At 42.5% G+C, this 20,326-nt stretch overlaps 1 protein-coding gene across 1 annotated transcript in view; it reads right to left on the bottom strand.

Annotated features, from left to right (window-relative positions):
* The window catches only part of ARHGAP6 (Rho GTPase activating protein 6), a 790,107-nt gene that overhangs the window by 300,057 nt on the left and 469,724 nt on the right, over positions 1-20,326 (bottom strand). Inside the window, exons 5-6 of the mRNA XM_078657678.1 lie at positions 14,918-15,113; positions 1,466-1,521 (exon numbers count right to left, since the gene is read on the bottom strand). Coding sequence (XP_078513804.1) covers positions 1,466-1,521; positions 14,918-15,113 — 252 coding nt within the window. The remainder of the gene's footprint in view (positions 1-1,465; positions 1,522-14,917; positions 15,114-20,326) is intronic.

Below are 20,326 nucleotides of genomic sequence, written 5' to 3'. Positions count from 1 at the left end.
CACTCGTGCAGACCCACCAACAAAGTCAAATTAAAAGAGCTCTGTTAGGACACAAGAAGTTGCAAAATGTGGGACCACACAAAACCCACTTGAATAGTTTTGAATTAGCTTCTGGTGGAATTCAAAGACCTATGCATCATGGAAACCACTGGGGAAAAAAAGGTGTTCGTAGGTATCTGGCTCACACTTTATGACTATATGTGCCATCCAAACTGTAAGAAACGCATGATATGGCAGCCAATTCTCCAGAAACAAAAGAATTCAGGCAATACTTGTAAAATGCAATACGCAAAATGTAAAGCATGATAGTCTTTAGAAATTGGATTTTCGGAGCAGAATTTGACGTTGTTTTTCCAAAGTACCTGAAATCCCCAACTATCCACTTTGATAAACAATTTCATTATAGCAGTTCAAGATACTCGTGCTTTGTTGAACAAAATACAAAAACCTCTCCAGTACCCTGACAATCACCACAATCCCATTGTTTAGTGTAGCCCAGAGCTTATCAAGAAATAGAAAACAGCGAGTACAGAATTATGCTAAATCATAATTATCTTCGTTGAATGACACGTGTATGTTTTCTAATGCCTGTCTTCTCACCTCAATGAGTTTCTCAACCACTGCACCCTTGGTATTTTTTAATTGTTAAAAAAAAAAAAGACACTTTGTACTACAGTAGTTGGGTTTTATTTTGTATTTGTTCTACGATAAGGCCGTCCTTTCCAAAACAAGTACTGTACTTAGCATCAAGTTGATAGCTACAAAAGACATCACACCAGTATCCAGCAAAATGGCTCAGCGCGTCAGGTACTTGCTGCTTGTCCGACCAGTAGGTCATAAGTCTGAAGCACAGCCACATGCCAGTTCAGCATTTCATTCTTCTGAAGTCGGTAAACTGAGTACCAACCTAAATACAGTTTGTAGTATTTAGAGGTGGCAAAATTGTCATAATAAGTACTGTATAGTACCAAGTCATTGTGATTACAATGGATGGCGTGTCAGCAAATGAGGTTTGAATGGTGAAGCAAAGACTCAGCTTTTTGCTGTATGGTTATCACATATATTTACAGATGAGTGCATGGCAGTGAAACTGCGGCAGTCGACGCCGAAGTCTTTATCTATACAGGAAAGAGGGAGGTGGTGAACACAAGTTAAATGGACTAGGACTGTTAACCAACCTCCATCTACAGTGGCTGTGTACATTTGCATATATCTAGGTTTACTATTCACTGCCACAACGATTATGGCAGACAGCAGGAATCCAGGGTATGTTTTGTGTATTGTATTATGTTTACGTCTCCATGAAGCGACCATTTCATCATTGTGATAGGAGGTATGCGTAATGTTCTAATATAAGGCTCCCAGTTTACCATCTTTACTGATTTTTACAGATAAATATTGACAGGAAACCATCTCATTGCAGCTTATGTCGTACAGCTTGAACTCGTCATTTGATTATTCGTACCTGTCTTACTCGCTTTTTCGAACTCCCGACCCTGAAGATGCCCACTGTCTGCAGACCTGCAAGGGAAGCACATCAACAGCCTGTTTAATTGGTTAAAACTCTGTTGGAAGAGACATCAAACCACAACATGATCGGATGGATGAACTCAACTGTGAAGAAAAAAGCAACAATGCGCCCCATTGTTTCCCAAGGGTAACCTCTCCTCCTGAAATGCCAACACTATTTATCAAGTGATTAAGCACCCCATCAAAAGTGGATTGCCCTTAATCCATGTACAAAATCATAAAATACTTTTTATAATGCCATGCCATCATTTGTATTAGGTAAACTATGCAGAAATCACCGAGGTCCTTTGAGTACCCTCGAGCAAGATGTACAATCAGTGACCACAAAGAGCTTATATTGCAATTCTAATTACCAAAAAGCCAACCACTAATTTTTGTTGTTAGTTCTCCATCAATGCAGCAGTTATGCTCAGCCAAGTGCTCTAAGTGTTCCAGTTAACATGATTGCCCCCTCGGCCTATAAAAATGTCATAAAGAAACAAAGCACTAATATTTGAATTTTTTTGAGGGGTCCTTCGGTTACATATTTATTCTGATATTTTTTTAATCTTTTTTATCAAGTTTAAAGATTACAACAGTATATCCAAATGCAGCAGACACTTCAGATATGTAAATGTAATTACCATATCCACTCACTTCAGATATGTAAATGTAATTACCATATCCACTCAGCACCTACCGAGAAGACCTTACCCCCTACTAGAACTCAAATCAAGTCTGCATACATTGTATGTTCCTTCGACCATATTGGATTGTTCCCACCAGGGGTTACCGATCTTTTCATATTTCCTCAGGCAAACTCCTGCCTTATATATGGTTTCTTCTGCTGTGACACAGCAGTACAGATGGAGCTGCTTTGCTCCCATTTCTGTTTGTATATCTCCCAAACTTGCTCCCCTATTCTTGGGTGTTTCTTTAATTTCTGCTAATGCGAGTTAACTAAACCAGAGCAAGAACATCTCATCATTTGCCAGTCACATTATATCAAATGGAAAAAGATTCTGGTTTACCTGGACTCTAAACTGCCGGAAATCTCCCTACTTCGGAAGACCCAGCTCTCACTAAATTAACGTGAACACCTGAAAAGAGTGTATGCTGGGAGAGTTGTCTTTGTAAATAATAAGTCCTCCACCATCTCATGCCCTACAACTTAGTCTGGTTACGATAAGGGAGTTTTTGGCATTCTGTTCTCGAAATCCATATCCCTTCAGCTAGTTAACACCAGGATCGAACATGCCTTAATGAAACATACAGGGATTCAACAGCTGTCAGATCAGTTTAAGCTCTCAAAGGCGCCAGGTCTAAATTTCTTGCCAACATACCAAGGGTACTCAATGATTTTGGCAAAACCATATTTATGATCAGCGGCAACTGGAACAAGACACTTGACAAGGTGACTGATTTGTCTGGCAGCTGAGATTGCTGGCAGCAGGGAAATGGAATTCCCAGAAACTTGATGCAAGACTTTGCCTCATTAGATCCTTAGCGGATGCCTCAACTAAAACACACCAAATGAGCTTCTCTTTGCAGTGTGTATGGTACCTATACCTGCATTAACTTTTTCCAGGTCTGTACTCAAACACTGTAAGATATCTCAGTCCATGGCTCCTCCATGATTTGGAACTCAAGTCCTCAACAGTGAAACATTAGTACATGAAAAGTTCTTGGTACAAGCTTCCAAAGAAAAAAACAACTGCTTCAAACGAACATTGTCTAAATCACTAATAATGACGTCTCACTCATGACTGCTTAGACAATTTAGGTGGCAAGTAAATCTTGCATCAGAAGTTCCTTGAAGACAGACACTGCATGCCGAGAAGGAAGGATGCAAACACTCTGCCTCCCTGTCTCTCTTTCTGGTTAAGATTAAGTTTGTCCTTGATACTATTTACTTTAAAGGAGACATAGGTCCTAAGCATAACTTAAATATTAGTACAATGAAGCATAGACCACAATAGGCTCTATATAACACTTTTCCTTGTCCAGCCGGACAGGAAACTTTAATCATAGATTTGATAACAGTTTAATATACAGTATGAACACACAGCAACGAATCGTTACAGTATAGCACACTCCTGTGCCGTACCATGGGGAAACAGAAGAGAAAATAAGAGAATAGGAAAGGGTGTATCGGGCAAAGAGAACAGACAGGTCACTATTTTGAATAAATGCAATTTGTTAGTGTAACCTGAAGCGGCGCATACAACATTAACTTAACAATGCAACAGTTGTATGCCCACTCAGAGGAGTCGACGTTTCGATCCCGCAAACAAAATAACAAGGGATCATCTTCAGGACTTAATTGAATATTTGCCTGTTTGGAACTTTATCAATAGCCTGTTAGGAGTAAAACAGGGAGAGAGAAAAAAAATAAAAAATACAAAGGAGAAGTTAACAACGTGTGCCTGGGGAGAGAAGTCATTGCCAACAGCCTGCTGCACTTTACAACACTCGGATTCGCAGTGGGTGAGAGGTGCTCGTGAGTGTGAGCATGGATTCAAAATAGATTCAAAATAGAACACTCATGGAGACAGGCATATTAGTTGCTTTACAGTTTCATCATTCGAAATCGAAGTGATAGGAATGTGGTCGATTGGAGAGGAAGCTCAAACCCAGTGTGTGAGCAGGCATGGGTAGAGCTGCATGCATTTAAGTCTAAGCCGGAAAGAGAATGGACATGGGCGTCATACCTTTGGAAAAAGTGGACCAAAGAGGGTTGAACACACGGCAATGTACAAAAAATTGTCCCAATGGTAACAGCAGGGCTCGGCATGCGAGGTGCTGCGAAAGGGCACAGGAGAAAAGGGAGGCGGTTAAACCAACCTAATGCGACGGGCAGAACGTGCAAATGCGGCGGTGGTCGGAAAACATACCTAGTAAATTAAAGTAGGACTCCTAAACTTAGTCTCGATGGAGTGACAGCGCGTGTGCCGGCTGTGCCGTACGTGAGGCTGGTGGGGCGGTGCCTTCCGTATCTAGGGGTAAAGTTGGTTATTAACTTGGTCACACCAAGATGGTGAACATATGCGGGGAAAAGGGAACGCAAGCTTACCCTTTAGGAGTATGAGCGGCCCTTGGATGAGGGTTAAGTGATTTGGGGGGAAACAGCGATGCTTGATGGCCACAATCAACAACGGTCATGAAATCTAATGATCCGCTAGGGAAGGAAAGAAAAACCTTTAGTCCCAGATATGGGTGGGCTGGGGCGTTCGGTGGCCAAGCGGGGAGAAGTCCAAGCTTACCTTAAGCGGACAGTGCCGCCACGTACAGCGATGTAACCGTCTGCTCGTTGGGAAGGCTTGCCGGTACTAGACGAGCAGCGCCGAGTCACGTGGGAGTGTGTCCTACGGTCGCCATCTTAGGTAGGGGAGGGAATTGCAGTACAGGTGAACGACGGCTACTATCTCATATTGCATCTACGGCTGCCATCTTGGAACGGTGTCCAAGTGCCGAGGTTGGTTTGTGAAGGGATGTGCCTGGGGGTGGAAGTGAATTGCGCGGAAAGCATGCGGGGCTTCATGCAAGGAATTACATGCGGAGAGCACTAGTAGTACGCTGGTACATGAAAATTGCTGCATGCATGTAACCAAGGAATACATGGAGTGAGTTAAGTTAAATGTTAGAAAACCTAAGCTGAATTAAGCGTGAGGTACATTAAAAGCATGATGTCAGACAACAGTTCGAGAGATTTAGAGGAGATTGGTCCAATCCCCACTCCTGTTGAGTCCTGTGTGTAGGGTGTTGAATTGAATTATAGATTTCAGCTCCTCTCGATTCAATAGTTGGTTGAGATTACCCCCTCTCTGTGGTAATTTGACTGCTTTCAAAATTGTCCATTTGAGATCCTCCGCAGTATGTTTCAGTTCTGCAAAATGTTCAACCAGAGGAGCATTTGGAGTCCCGCATCTAATGCGACCTCTGTGTTGGCTTATTCGTGTCCTTGCCTTCTGGGTGGTTTGGCCAACATACATTTTTGGGCAAGGGCATAAAATGGCATAGATAACATTATTGCTATTGCAGTTGGTAAAGCTTTTCAAATCGACAGTAATGTTCTTATGGCTAAATTTACATGTTTCAATTGTGTACTCACATACAGAACATTGACCACATTTCACATGCCCTTGCATAGGTGGGAGGCCCCATATTGAGTCAATGGTTGTATTTGAGGTAGGGGCTGGTAGTGCTGCTCTAACCAAATGGTCCCTCAGGTTCCTGCTTTTTTTTAATGCAAAGATTGGCCTCTCTAGGTTTATATTGCCCGCATTTATGGTGGGCCAATGTTTCAGAATACATTTGCGGATTTTGTTAGAGGCGGGGGAAAAGGTTGTGACACACGCAATCCTTTCTTGCCTGTCTCTGATTTTTGGTGAAAGTAACACCTCTCGCGGGCAGTACCATGCTCTCTTGGAGGCGTTTTTTACTAGCCTCCTAGGATAGCCGCGTGCTTTTAGTTTGCTGGTTAAGTTTAGGGCCTCCCTGAAGTAATCAGCTTTTGTAGAGCAATTGCGTCTGATTCTCAGAAATTGTGAGTAGGGCAACGAATCCTTCAGTGCCCTGGGATGGTTGCTCTCGTACCTCAGTAGGGTGTTACGCTCGGTGGGCTTCCCATACAGGCGTGTCAGTAGTTCACCTGCTTCATGATAGATAGTTAAATCTAAGAATGGTATTTCCGTTTTGTCATGTGAAAGGGTAAAATTAAGGTCTGCACAATTGTTATTTAGCCAATGGAGAAAGGAATGTAGAGTAGAGATATCAGAATTCCAAACCAGGAAAATGTCGTCAATGTAGCGACACCATATGCCAATCCCTGAGTAGAATAGGTTATAGTCAGTAAGGATTGATCCGGTTTCTAGGTCGTCCATAAACAGTATGGCTAGGTGTGGAGCAAAAATAGCCCCCATTGAGGTGCCCTTGATTTGCTGGTAAAATGTATTGTCGAACAGAAAGAAATTCCTGGAAAGGCATAGCTCTAGTAGTTGCATTATGAATAGGGTTGGAACCCTATGGGGCCGGGGACGAGTGTCTAATACTTTCTGGATCACTCTAAGAGCCGCTGTTTGGGGGATATTTGTGTAGAGTGATTCTACATCCAACGTACAGAGTGTATTCAGCTCAGGATCATACGGATAATGCTCTACCAAATTTATAATTTCCATGCTGTCGCGTACATAGCAACAGGTGGATGGAACAAAGTCCTTGATGAAATAATCAACGTACTTTCCAAGTGGTTCCAGAATAGAACCACAAGCAGAGACAATTGGTCTGCCCGGGGGGGGGTCAATGCTCTTATGAATCTTCGGGAGAGTGTAAATCACCGGAAGCCGTGGGTTTTTTACGTTGAGAAACGCATGTTCTTTCTTACTCAAATACCCTTGTGACCTAGCATCATTGGTAAGCTTAAGTATAGTTTCTTGGATTTCTTTGGATGGATTCCCACGGCTTCCGGTGATTTACACTCTCCCGAAGATTCATAAGAGCATTGACTCCCCCCCGGGCAGACCAATTGTCTCTGCTTGTGGTTCTATTCTGGAACCACTTGGAAAGTACGTTGATTATTTCATCAAGGACTTTGTTCCATCCACCTGTTGCTATGTACGCGACAGCATGGAAATGATAAATTTGGTAGAGCATTATCCATATGATCCTGAGCTGAATACACTCTGTACGTTGGATGTCGAATCACTCTACACAAATATCCCCCAAACAGCGGCTCTTAGAGTGATCCAGAAAGTATTAGACACTCGTCCCCGGCCCCATAGGGTTCCAACCCTATTCATAATGCAACTACTAGAGCTATGCCTTTCCAGGAATTTCTTTCTGTTCGACAATACATTTTACCAGCAAATCAAGGGCACCTCAATGGGGGCTATTTTTGCTCCACACCTAGCCATACTGTTTATGGACGACCTAGAAACCGGATCAATCCTTACTGACTATAACCCATTCTACTCAGGGATTGGTATATGGCGTCGCTACATTGACGACATTTTCCTGGTTTGGAATTCTGATATCTCTACTCTACATTCCTTTCTCCATTGGCTAAATAACAATTGTGCAGACCTTAATTTTACCCTTTCACATGACAAAACGGGAATACCATTCTTAGATTTAACTATCTATCATGAAGCAGGTGAACTACTGACACGCCTGTATAGGAAGCCCACCGAGCGTAACACCCTACTGAGGTACGAGAGCAACCATCCCAGGGCACTGAAGGATTCGTTGCCCTACTCACAATTTCTGAGAATCAGACGCAATTGCTCTACAAAAGCTGATTACTTCAGGGAGGCCCTAAACTTAACCAGCAAACTAAAAGCACGCAGCTATCCTAGGAGGCTAGTAAAAAACGCCTCCAAGAGAGCATGGTACTGCCCACGAGAGGTGTTACTTCACCAAAAATCAGAGACAGGCAAGAAAGGATTGCGTGTGTCACGACCTTTTCCCCCGCCTCTAACAAAATCCGCAAATGTATTCTGAAACATTGGCCCACCATAAATGCGGGCAATATAAACCTAGAGAGGCCAATCTTTGCATTAAAAAAAAGCAGGAACCTGAGGGACCATTTGGTTAGAGCAGCACTACCAGCCCCTACCTCAAATACAACCATTGACTCAATGTGGGGCCTCCCACCTATGCAAGGGCATGTGAAATGTGGACAATGTTCTGTATGTGAGTACACAATTGAAACATGTAAATTTAGCCATAAGAACATTACTGTCGATTTGAAAAGCTTTACCAACTGCAATAGCAATAATGTTATCTATGCCATTTTATGCCCTTGCCCAAAAATGTATGTTGGCCAAACCACCCAGAAGGCAAGGACACGAATAAGCCAACACAGAAGTCGCATTAGATGCGGGACTCCAAATGCTCCTCTGGTTGAACATTTTGCAGAACTGAAACATACTGCGGAGGATCTCAAATGGACAATTTTGAAAGCAGTCAAATTACCACAGAGAGGGGGTAATCTCAACCAACTATTGAATCGAGAGGAGCTGAAATCTATAATTCAATTCAACACCCTACACACAGGACTCAACAGGAGTGAGGATTGGACCAATCTCCTCTAAATCTCTCGAACTGTTGTCTGACATCATGCTTTTAATGTACCTCACGCTTAATTCAGCTTAGGTTTTCTAACATTTAACTTAACTCACTCCATGTATTCCTTGGTTACATGCATGCAGCAATTTTCATGTACCAGCGTACTACTAGTGCTCTCCGCATGTAATTCCTTGCATGAAGCCCCGCATGCTTTCCGCGCAATTCACTTCCACCCCCAGGCACATCCCTTCACAAACCAACCTCGGCACTTGGACACCGTTCCAAGATGGCAGCCGTAGATGCAATATGAGATAGTAGCCGTCGTTCACCTGTACTGCAATTCCCTCCCCTACCTAAGATGGCGACCGTAGGACACACTCCCACGTGACTCGGCGCTGCTCGTCTAGTACCGGCAAGCCTTCCCAACGAGCAGACGGTTACATCGCTGTACGTGGCGGCACTGTCCGCTTAAGGTAAGCTCGGACTTCTCCCCGCTTGGCCACCGAACGCCTCAGCCCACCCATATCTGGGACTAAAGGTTTTTCTTTCCTTCCCTAGCGGATCATTAGATTTCATGACCGTTGTTGATTGTGGCCATCAAGCCTCGCTGGTTCCCCCCAAATCACTTAACCCTCATCCAAGGGCCGCTCATACTCCTAAAGGGTAAGCTTGCGTTCCCTTTTCCCCGCATATGTTCACCATCTTGGTGTGACCAAGTTAATAACCAACTTTACCCCTAGATACGGAAGGCACCGCCCCACCAGCCTCACGTACGGCACAGCCGGCACACGCGCTGTCACTCCATCGAGACTAAGTTTAGGAGTCCTACTTTAATTTACTAGGTATGTTTTCCGACCACCGCCGCATTTGCACGTTCTGCCCGTCGCATTAGGTTGGTTTAACCGCCTCCCTTTTCTCCTCTGCCCCTTGGCAGCACCTCGCATGCCGAGCCCTGCTGTTACCATTGGGACCATTTTTTGTACATTGCCGTGTGTTCATCCCTCTTTGGTCCACTTTTTCCAAAGGTATGACGCCCATGTCCATTCTCTTTCCGGCTTAGACTTAAATGCATGCAGCTCTACCCATGCCTGCTCACACACTGGGTTTGAGCTTCCTCTCCAATCGACCACATTCCTATCACTTCGATTTCGAATGATGAAACTGTAAAGCAACTAATATGCCTGTCTCCATGAGTGTTCTATTTTGAATCTATTTTGAATCCATGCTCACACTCACGAGCACCTCTCACCCACTGCGAATCCGAGTGTTGTAAAGTGCAGCAGGCTGTTGGCAATGACTTCTCTCCCCAGGCACACGTTGTTAACTTCTCCTTTGTATTTTTATTTTTTTTCTCTCTCCCTGTTTTACTCCTAACAGGCTATTGATAAAGTTCCAAACAGGCAAATATTCAATTAAGTCCTGAAGATGATCCCTTGTTATTTTGTTTGCGGGATCGAAACGTCGACTCCTCTGAGTGGGCATACAATTGTTGCATTGTTAAGTTAATGTTGTATGCGCCGCTTCAGGTTACACTAACAAATTGCATTTATTCAAAATAGTGACCTGTCTGTTCTCTTTGCCTGATACACCCTTTCCTATTCTCTTATTTTCTCTTCTGTTTCCCCATGGTACGGCACAGGAGTGTGCTATACTGTAACGATTCGTTGCTGTGTGTTCATACTGTATATTAAACTGTTATCAAATCTATGATTAAAGTTTCCTGTCCGGCTGGACAAGGAAAAGTGTTATAGAGAGTCCTTATTGTGGTCTATGCTTCATTGTACTAATATTTAAGTTATGCTCAGGACCTATGTCTCCTTTAAAGTAACTACTACCCATGGTCCTTTGCTACCCGCTGGGTTCCCTTGTTGTTTAGAACTTGATACTATTTACATCACGACAACTAGAGAGGATGACAAAGTAGAGGAGGGCATTTAGGTGTGGTAGAAGATGATGCAGGCACACGTGGGCGGGGAGGCCTCCGCAGCAGGACAATATCTGCATTCCTAGTATGCGATATAAGTGTAAGACTATGCTGCTGAGCATTGTTAAAGAGAAAGTGATATCATGCGATGATTACAGTTTTTTAATGTTATCAATATTATGTAACGTGGGGGGGAACATAACTTATTCTTTTCATTAAAAAATATGGGTATTTGACTAGTAGTTTCAGTGTAAAACCTGGAAAAATAAATATAAAAAATACATTTCAAAACCTGAATGTGCCTTGTTTCAACTTAAATGGGGACACTATGAGCCTGGAGAGAAAGTGGGGAGGATGCTGGCAGCACAACTCTGATCACGTGACACTATCAAATATCCCAGCAATCCACAGTGCAGAGTGCAATCCTTTTACACATCGATGGATACCATAAAAGAGTTGGACTTTGTTGGCACTCTACGTCTCTGATGCTTCAGACACGGCTCTCTCACATCCTGGAATGGGGCAGCAAGGGGAGATGGCCATCAATGACGGGTAGGAGGCAATGTTTCAGTTAAGGGTGGGGAGTACTAGTTAGGTGGCTGCGTTAAAAGAGGACTAGTAATCATTAAGATTTGTATGCAACACTGGACAAAGCAATAACAAACATTGTAAAATGGCCACAATTCCGGTCTCTGAGCAATAATAGAGAAAAATAAGAGAACTTTTTCAAGTAAAGACTGCGTATAGTATCGTCACATTAAATAGACCTAGAACAGAAACATTCGGACATATTATGCATCAAACTCTCTTGCAAATAGCGTTAACTTCAATATGCACTACCTAATATTTATTCATATGAGAAATCTAACAGTAATAAACATTTATTTATTTTAACCCATGCAACAAATAACTCAATCACAGCTGACACAGTGCGCAAAACAATAACAGCACAATGTACAAGTGGTGCCAACTGAAACAGGTAGAGACCACTTCTTATTAAATGTAAGAACTGCATAATAACACACAGTGTCCATGTCCCAAATATGACTAAACGGCACCAGAGCCCCCACCACCTCCCTCGCTCACTAATACCGCTCTTTAAATAAATTGAATTATTTTATTTAAAAGACAGTCTTTTGTGTCACTATTACCATCTGACCATTTTCTGGTTTACAGGGTGTCAATGGCAGACTTATTTGGTAGTAGCATTCGCTAAACCTCATTGATTCAATCTAAACACTGAACCCGTGGTACTGCACTATGTAGACAACGTCACTATCTTTCAAGACACAGACACAGGTCAGCCCTGAGTCCTGAGTGTCTGCATCAGCGTTTTCAGCTAATAACAGTGTGACCATCCAAAGAAGGAAAACCCAAACTATGTCCTCTGGAACTTCATTTGTAGGGAAAGGGTTAATTAAGACAGTGGGTAACTCAATCCTTCAAGGACTTGTGTATTGCATTTGATTGGATGCAACTGTGAAGCCTCAAGAGTGACCCTACTTAATCTAGCCAGTTATCTCCTGAGGTTTAACAAGGCTTCTCCTGCCTAATTGGATAAAGCAATTAATGGGGCCCAATTTTAAAATGAATCTATTTGTATGTTATGAGTACCAGTATGCTAGTCGCTGGGACATAAACACTGAAATTAGTTTGGATTTGTTCGCTAATTAGGCTGCCCAGATAGGTTCTAAGTGTTTGAGGAAAAGGAAAACGAAGCTGTGGCAATTGCTTGGACATTACCTTCTAATGTTGATTGTAACTTAAGGCTTTGGTTCTCAGCGAGTTGAAACAAGATCAAGGCGCTATCAATCTTCAAATTAAAGCTAGCATGAGCGGTATGGAAGGCAATAGGATGGTAACGGTCAAAGTGAGGTGCCTTCGTGAAAGGATGACATTTATAGTGGTAACATTTAAAGAATATATCAATTAGGAAAGGTTTAATGGAATTCAGGTAGGGCATGTTAAATCAGTAGAGATCTAAATCTCTCTTCTATGTTTCTTGGCCTCTGTCGATTTTTCAGTCAGAGTAGTGAAACCATAAAATATATTTCCCTTTACTGCATGTTTTCATAATTGAAGGTGGATGAGATTGGACCATATTTGCATCATACAAAATGGAATTAGGAAAACAATTTGTTAATACAGTAACGAATATCAGTGATTTTGATGAAATTAATACTGCTCAACGTTTAAAAGGTTTTAAAAGTCAAAAGTATGTTGATATGAACTATGCAATATTTTTATATTGATAAGCAGATATGGCTTTGTTAAAATTGTCAATAAAAAAGTGACAATATGTCCTGTTACTCTTAAGCACAACATGCAATGTTTATTATGTCACCGAGCATAAGTCTCAGGTTGTGTGGTAAAGTGTCATCAACCACTGCCTTGCCTGGGTGATCTGCTTACGGCGGCCCACTACAAAGGACTGACACTGCAGATAGAGTACTGATCAAGCTTGACCCAGTGCTCATTTCTAGGCGGTCCATAGATCCACAACAGAATGCTAGACGTCTAGATGAAGAAGCTCTGATGGCCCCACCTGGTCTCTATTTTACTGTGTGCAGGATGTTGTAGACCACCTTGCCAAATAGATCCTTGCCGTTTCTCAGTATGCCAAGTACTCTGGCCTGTTTGACTAGCTGCAACCCTGCACACCTGACTGAGTGGTGCAGATAAGTATCCAGCATGGCTATAACCACCTCTTCCTAGCATGTTTGGATATTGTTCTGCCCTGAGTCAAGTTCTCTCTCGTCTTTGTCTGCACATCTTGATTAAGCAACACAGCTTCAGGGGCAGCACAGATGGGAAGAGAAGCTGTACAAAGTGCTTCTTCCTGTAGCCTGCAATTTACTACGAAATCAGAGTAAAATGACTAAAACCAGTTTCCGCGATCTTCTCAATGATGGTTATATCACATGCATTCCACAATGCTCTTGCGGTTATCCCCTTCTCCAGCAATGCGGATGCTAACATGAAGCCTGTGTGCCTCACTTCGTTATGTCACGTTGAGCTTCTACTGGGCAGACACCCGGGGCAACTGCCTGTGTGTCTGTACCTGCGACTACTACCCAGTTCCCTCTCTGAACGGTGACTACCGCTTTTGCATCCTTCAGACAACAGTCTGAACTTGAGCAACCAATGCCACCCAGGCCAGGTAATGTGGCATTGTGAAGGAATGTATGAGACTAAACAGAAATCTGTTAGGCATTGAGCTATGATGACAAGAATGAAAAAAATTAGACAATGCACATATAGCTCTAGTGTTTGCATTAACCCTACCCCTGTATACCAGGATAACGGTGTTACCCTAAGACAAAGAGAAACTACAGAGTAATAGAGATGCCAATGGCATACAACCCTGTACAATTACTGAGCATAGCATATTGTCATGTTATAATGTAATATATATTTATTACAATAAAGAATAACACTGCTTGGACACTATATTTATTGTGAACAATATGTGTGCTATCTGCACAATCTCAACAAAAAACACTACCCCATCATCCCCTACCAAGAGTATGCCGGGGCGTGCACCTATGCTACCACCTGAAAGTAAAACTCTAAAGAGGTATTACTTGGTAAACCGGTGTGCTTGCAGCAGTGTCTGATTCCTGTTTCCAAGAACAGCTGCATTTTCAGCATCTGTCTGACCAGTACTCAAGGTCAGACAAAGCAGACAACTTCATATCTCATGCCCTTCTGATCTTGGATAAGAAGTTTTGCAACATCAAACACACAGGGCAGTAGATACTTCAAATAAGTTACCATCAGCAAGGTTTTTATGATCACATTGGCATTGCACAGCGTCTATTTTCTTGTCTGCCCTCATTTACAACTGCTTTGTTATTGCTGTTGATACATGGAAGAACTGAGGGAATTCCCAGCAACAAATTATGCATTCAGGTGATATGCATCATGACTACTATTCAATACAAGAAGTTCTCAAGCACCACACGAAGTAAATAATCTGATTTACTGAATTATGATAATCATAGAACTCGGTTTGCATTGGCAATAATGGTTTGCAGTCTGCCTGTAACACAATCTAATATTCATTTTAAAATTTGAATAAAGGTTTGTAAAAAGGGCAAAGATGTTACCTGGGGTGAGGGAAATGCCAAAGAAAACACTGATCCATGAGGAAATCGGAGGTTTCCTCAGATAAAATTTGGGAGAATAGAGTACAAAGATTACAGATGACTGACAGACAATCATCTCTGCAGCTAGCTCAACATGCAATTAACCAATCTTTTTATATGATGATTTTGGATAATGCACTCTAGTCCTTTACTCCACAGACCAACAACGAATATATCTCTAATGCAAGGGTGTGATTGGCCATACAAACCTAGGATCTAACACTGCAGCAAATCTCTCAATAACCAGGGAATCCGTAATCTTTCCACTTACCATTTTTCTCCAGATGTAAACAGCAGCTATCCACCAGCCTGGGAACCTGTCTATAAATAGGATTCAGACTTAACTTCTTATCTCTCTCTTTTTCCTTCTTGCTCTGAGCCTCTGCTGGTAATGAGAGCTGCAGAGCTTCTAGTAGCCGAGACTGATTGTCATCAAGGTCCGTTATGGAGTCCACAGACATTGCACCCTGCCAAAGAGAGAGAAGTGGAAACTATGAACACGCAGAAAGCAAGCAAAGGAAGTGGGCACCAGAGACAAACTTTTTATTCAAAATATTTCACCATGTGAAGTTCATCATAAGGAAACAATCTCTTCTGTCATTCATGCTATCTGAATAATGTTAGTCTCTATGTTTTTTTAACTCTGTTATGCGTTATGCACCACTGGAACTGAGGGGGAGAACTGTAGATTACAGTGAAAGAAATTCTAAAGAACATTACTTGCAATCTTTCCATTGAATTCCCATGAACTGTTGTCTAGGCTCACCTTGAAAACAGAGTCCAAAATGCAAAACGTAAAACAAAATCTCTGACCAAGGCAAGCGCCTATCGGTATTCTTTAAATCTTTAAACACTGGGGAAATTGGTTGGGGGAAAGGGAACGAAGTGTTGCCGCCACCACTTTTGGGAATATACATTCCTTTTCAATCTAATATATCAGCATAAGACTAGACTCAACATGCCACGTTCTTCAGTGACTGCCTTTTAAAACAAAAAAGCTTTTTATATACATTTGTTCCCTACCTCTCGCCCCTTGATTCTACAAAATTTGGTGGCAGCATACACCGGTGAAAACAAGCAATGGCAAAGCCAATAAGTCACGTCTATGCAAGAGCTATTGGCGTTGCCAATATGTTTTAGCAATGTTGTACACCAGAGTGGCTGCCGTTCAACATGGTTAAAGTTAGTAGGGGTAAAGGAGAGTGACATCGAGTGAAATGTTGTAAAGCGGAGTAGAGGTGAATGTTATGGAGTGGTGAAGAGTGGTGCGTATACAGTAGAACTGAGTGGTTTGGAGTGAAGTGGAGTGTCATGGAGTAGCGTACAGTGTTGTGGAGTATCATTGAGGGAGTAGTGTGTCGTAGAGTGGAATGACAGAGTTGAGTGGCGGGGAGTACAGTGTCAAAGTTACGTAGAGTGGAGTGGCATAGAATGTCGTGGAGTGGTGTACAGCAGAATTGAGTGGCATAGAGGGTGTTGCATAGAGTGTTGTAGAGTGGTGTAAGGGCAGAGTATACTGCCAGAGTAGAGTAGCACAGAGTGGAGTGGAGTACAGTGCCACTCTATTCTATGACACTATGTCATAGAATAGATTAGAGTGGATAAAAGAGTGGCATGAAGTAGCACAGAGGAAGTTGCTTAGAGTGGCGTTGTGTCATAGAATGGCAGAAAGTGGAGTAGAGTGGAGTAGAGTGGAGTAGAGTGGTCTAGAATGAAGTGGCATAAGGTACAGTGGTGCAGAGTAGAATGGCACAGAGTGCATTGGTTTTGAGAAAAGTTATGTAGAGTGCATTGGCATAGAGTACAATGATGTAGAGAAGCTTAGAGTGAAGTTGCATAGAGTAAACAGGGCAGAGTAGATTGCAGTGGCGCAGAGTGCAATGGCATACAGAGGAATGCCTTCGAGTGCAATGGCGTAGAATGCAGTGGAGTGGCATATAGTAAAATGGAATAGAGTGGGGTGGTGCAGAATAGAGTGCAAAGGTGTAGAGGGGCGTAGAGGGGCATAGAGTGGAATAGAGTGGAATAGAGTGGAATAGAGTGGAATAGAGTGGAATAGAGTGGAATAGAGTGGAATAGAGTGGAATAGAGTGGAATAGAGTGGAATAGTGCAGGATAGAGTGAAGTAGTGTTGAGTAGAATGCAGTGGCGTAGTGTGAGGCATAGAGTGCAGTCATGCAGAGTAAAGTGTCAGAGTGCAGGGTCGTAGAGCGGTGCAGGGTCGAAGAGCAGAGCAGGGTCACAGAGTACCGTAGTGCAGAGCAGAATAGAGTGGCATAGGGTGAAGTGACCTAGAGTGCTATGGTGTAGAGTGGCATAAAGTAGAGTGGCAGAGAGTGCAGTGTTGCACAGTATACTGTCGTAGAGTGCAGTGGTGCAGAGGAGAGTAGCATTGAGTGCAATGGTGCAGATGAGAGTGGCGTAGAGTACAGTGGTGCAGAGACTGAGTTAAACGGCATAGAGTGGTGCAGAGAGGAATGCACGGGGTGCAGTGGTGCCAAGTGCACTGGCATAGAGTAGATGGTATCAGACTAGAGTGCAGTGGTGCAGACTAGATTAGAGTGGCATAGAGGAAATTATCAGAGTGAACTGGCATACAGTGAAGTGATGTAGAGTAGATTGGATTGGCATTGAGTGCAGCACCGTAGACAGCAGTGTTGCAGGGTAGGGTGGCATGGAGTGGTGCAGAGTTGAGAGGTGTAGAGTGCAGTGGTGCATAGTAGAGTAGTGTGGGGTAAAGTGGAGTGGCATAGAGTGGAGTGGTGTTCAGTAGAGAGGCATTGAGTGAAGGGGTTCAGAGAAGAGTGCAGTGACGCAATGTGGAGTGGAGTGGCATAGTGTGGAGTTGTGCAAAGTAGAGTGTAGAGGTGTGGGGTAGAGCAAAGTAGAATGGAGTGGGGTAACATGGAGTATGCAAGGTATGGTAGCATACTGCCATCACAGATAACACATCAATCGATATGACTAATACATTTGCACTCACCTACAGTTTTACTTATAAAAGTATACATTGCACAAACTATGATATGTGGAATGTCCTCACCCAATGTATTGATTAGATCATTAGCACAGTTCATTTACAGACATTTAAATGATGCTGTGCACTAGAAAAAACAATATCATACAGCCTTCCTGAAGCAGACCCACATAAACCTCTCACTTTGAAGACAGAAAAATAAAAATAAACACAAAGCTCCCTGGAAGACACAACCTGGCAATTGACCTCCATCTTTGAATGCACAGCAAATGTGACAAGATAACAGAAAGATTTAAAGGCCTGTCTACAGAAAGCGAGTTAGTGGAAGAATACAGTAGACAAAGTTTGGGCAACAGGAGGGACGAACTCGAGCAGGGTAGCCTAAAGCAAATAATGCCAGCAAATAGAAAGCTAGAAAATGTGAGTTGCAAACTACAAAGCCAATAGTAAGCAACAGGCGGAATGCATTCCTAGGTCAACTTACTGGATGTCCCTGACGTGTCTTTAGCAAAACAGACAGTAGCGCTGTATGGTAGGCAGCAACCTACAAATTATGATGTCACTGATTGTACATGGATGCTGGGTGCCAGAGGTGGAGTCATTAGACATTTCCTAAGGAGTTGCAGTAATTTTTATCTTCAAGGAGTATCATGACTGCAAACATTAGGAGTTAATTTGTCTCTAAACTCTTTTCGGATAGTCTTAGTACGCATCAACCTCTTTTAGTTTTACCAAGCTAGTACTTGTGCTAGGGCTACAACACATTAATTAACTGGGAGAGTAAGTTTTTTTAGACTCCAGTTTTTTAAAGTTTTTTTTTTTTTATAAAGGAGAACAAGGCAATTAGTGTTAATTAGAAACACAAAAAACCTTTAATTCCCCCAATGTATTTCTTTCCTCCAACCCGGGCCAGCCCAGGCCCACATGTAAGCTGCCAACTATTTCAGACCAGTAGTCTTCCATTTCATCATTCCACCTTTTAATTTCACTTTCACTCCAGTTACTCATGTGTTCAGCAAATCTGCATTCACCTTCAATGCCAGCATACTGCATGAACAGCATTTCTTCCTGTTTACAGCTTCCAAACAGGATGCAAGTGTTTTCAGAGTTATCAGCCCCTCCCTAGTCCCACCTTAATTTTTCCCCTCCTTATACGCAATAACAGGGGCGGCTCCTCCATTTGAACGGTGCAGCCCCACAAGCCCCAGAGCTGAAAAATAAAATGGTAATAAAGTTCATTGACTACCATTTTATTTTTCAGCAACCCATCCCAAACTATGTCTCAGGACGGGGTGGGGCAGTGTGCAGAGTGGCGGCAGCAGGAAGCTGTGTGCTTTTAAATGCGCATGTCTCTTTGGCTGGCCGTCTTGGGACGGTCAGCCAGACATGCGCATTTTAAAGTTCTCTAACTTAGCTGTCTCAGACAGCTGGGTTAGAGAAAGCGAAGGCCTCCAGGGCTCCTAAGAGCACTGAGTGAGGCAGTTTCCTCCAATCCTGGTGCTGCTCAAGCTATAAAAGCATCGCAAGGATTGGATAGAGCAGTTTCCTGCATCCAGAGCTTCCAGCAGACAACCTAGGGAGGAGGACGTCGCGCTGCAAGTTAAAGTGAGTCAATGTATTTATTTTTTGTGTCCCTGCCTCACCAACTTTGGTACAAGCCAGCCACCACTGCACAACAACCCCCCTGCAACCAGCTTTAGCCCTGCACGCACTGCCTCAGAACCAAGAATATCCCATTCCATGCTTGTTGCAACACCACCTCTCCCACTCTGGAGAGGAACCTTCTTAACTCTCTCTACATCACCACTCAGTGGCAAAAACCCCGTTTCATTTATGAACCCTAATAACCAATCTTATTGTTATGTCCATTAATGTACTGTTCACATACAGAACTTTTGCTTTGTAGTTATGCACACGCGCTATAAATCTTATACATTCAGAAATATATTTTGGAAATGCAATCATTATCTTCCCAAACTTCAGCGTGTCAGTTTCATTTTGGATAAATGCACCCTTATTTCTTTGTTTAATTTATTTTTATGAGAAACCAGCAGTTTGTAGTGCAGAAACACACGCTGTTCATTTTCGGTTAAATATATATTTAGTCCTTCAACATCAGTGCATCTTTTTCAAAACATGTTGTCAAATTAAAATGCCTTATGTGTCCATGGCACACGATCACGTGCTAGGGCTGCCCATCAGATGACAATTATTTCCACCACAAATAATTCGGAGTGAGCACCATCATATCAACGATGCCAACAATATGATTCGAATTAAGCATTATGCCTGGAATAGGGATCATCATGCCATCGAAGCCGAAGATAGGTCAGAAATTTCCATTATACGAATATTGAGACACTAAGGGGGACTTCTTATGCATCACGGAATATATATCAGCAATTCCTATTAATACACTTCATAAATCAAAAGACAAAATAACGATCCTAAAACTACTGAATAGGATAGAGGATTTGAAATGCCAGTTTTATCCAAACCTACACAAAACAAATTACAAGTTATTTTGAAAAAATATCTCCTAAACAGAATGTGTTCTATACCTTAACCCATTTAAACATTGCCAACTGACATTTTAATACCGTAAAGAAATACTGTAGATCACTTATCATTTAAACAAATCCCTTTAAATAGGCTTTAAAAGAAGTTTCCTGATTGCAGATAAACATGAATCTCTAAAAATGG

This window comes from Lissotriton helveticus, chromosome 8 (assembly GCF_964261635.1).
Source record: "Lissotriton helveticus chromosome 8, aLisHel1.1, whole genome shotgun sequence".
NCBI classification, from domain to species: domain Eukaryota; kingdom Metazoa; phylum Chordata; class Amphibia; order Caudata; family Salamandridae; genus Lissotriton; species Lissotriton helveticus.
This window is presented reverse-complemented; position numbering and strand designations above follow the sequence as displayed.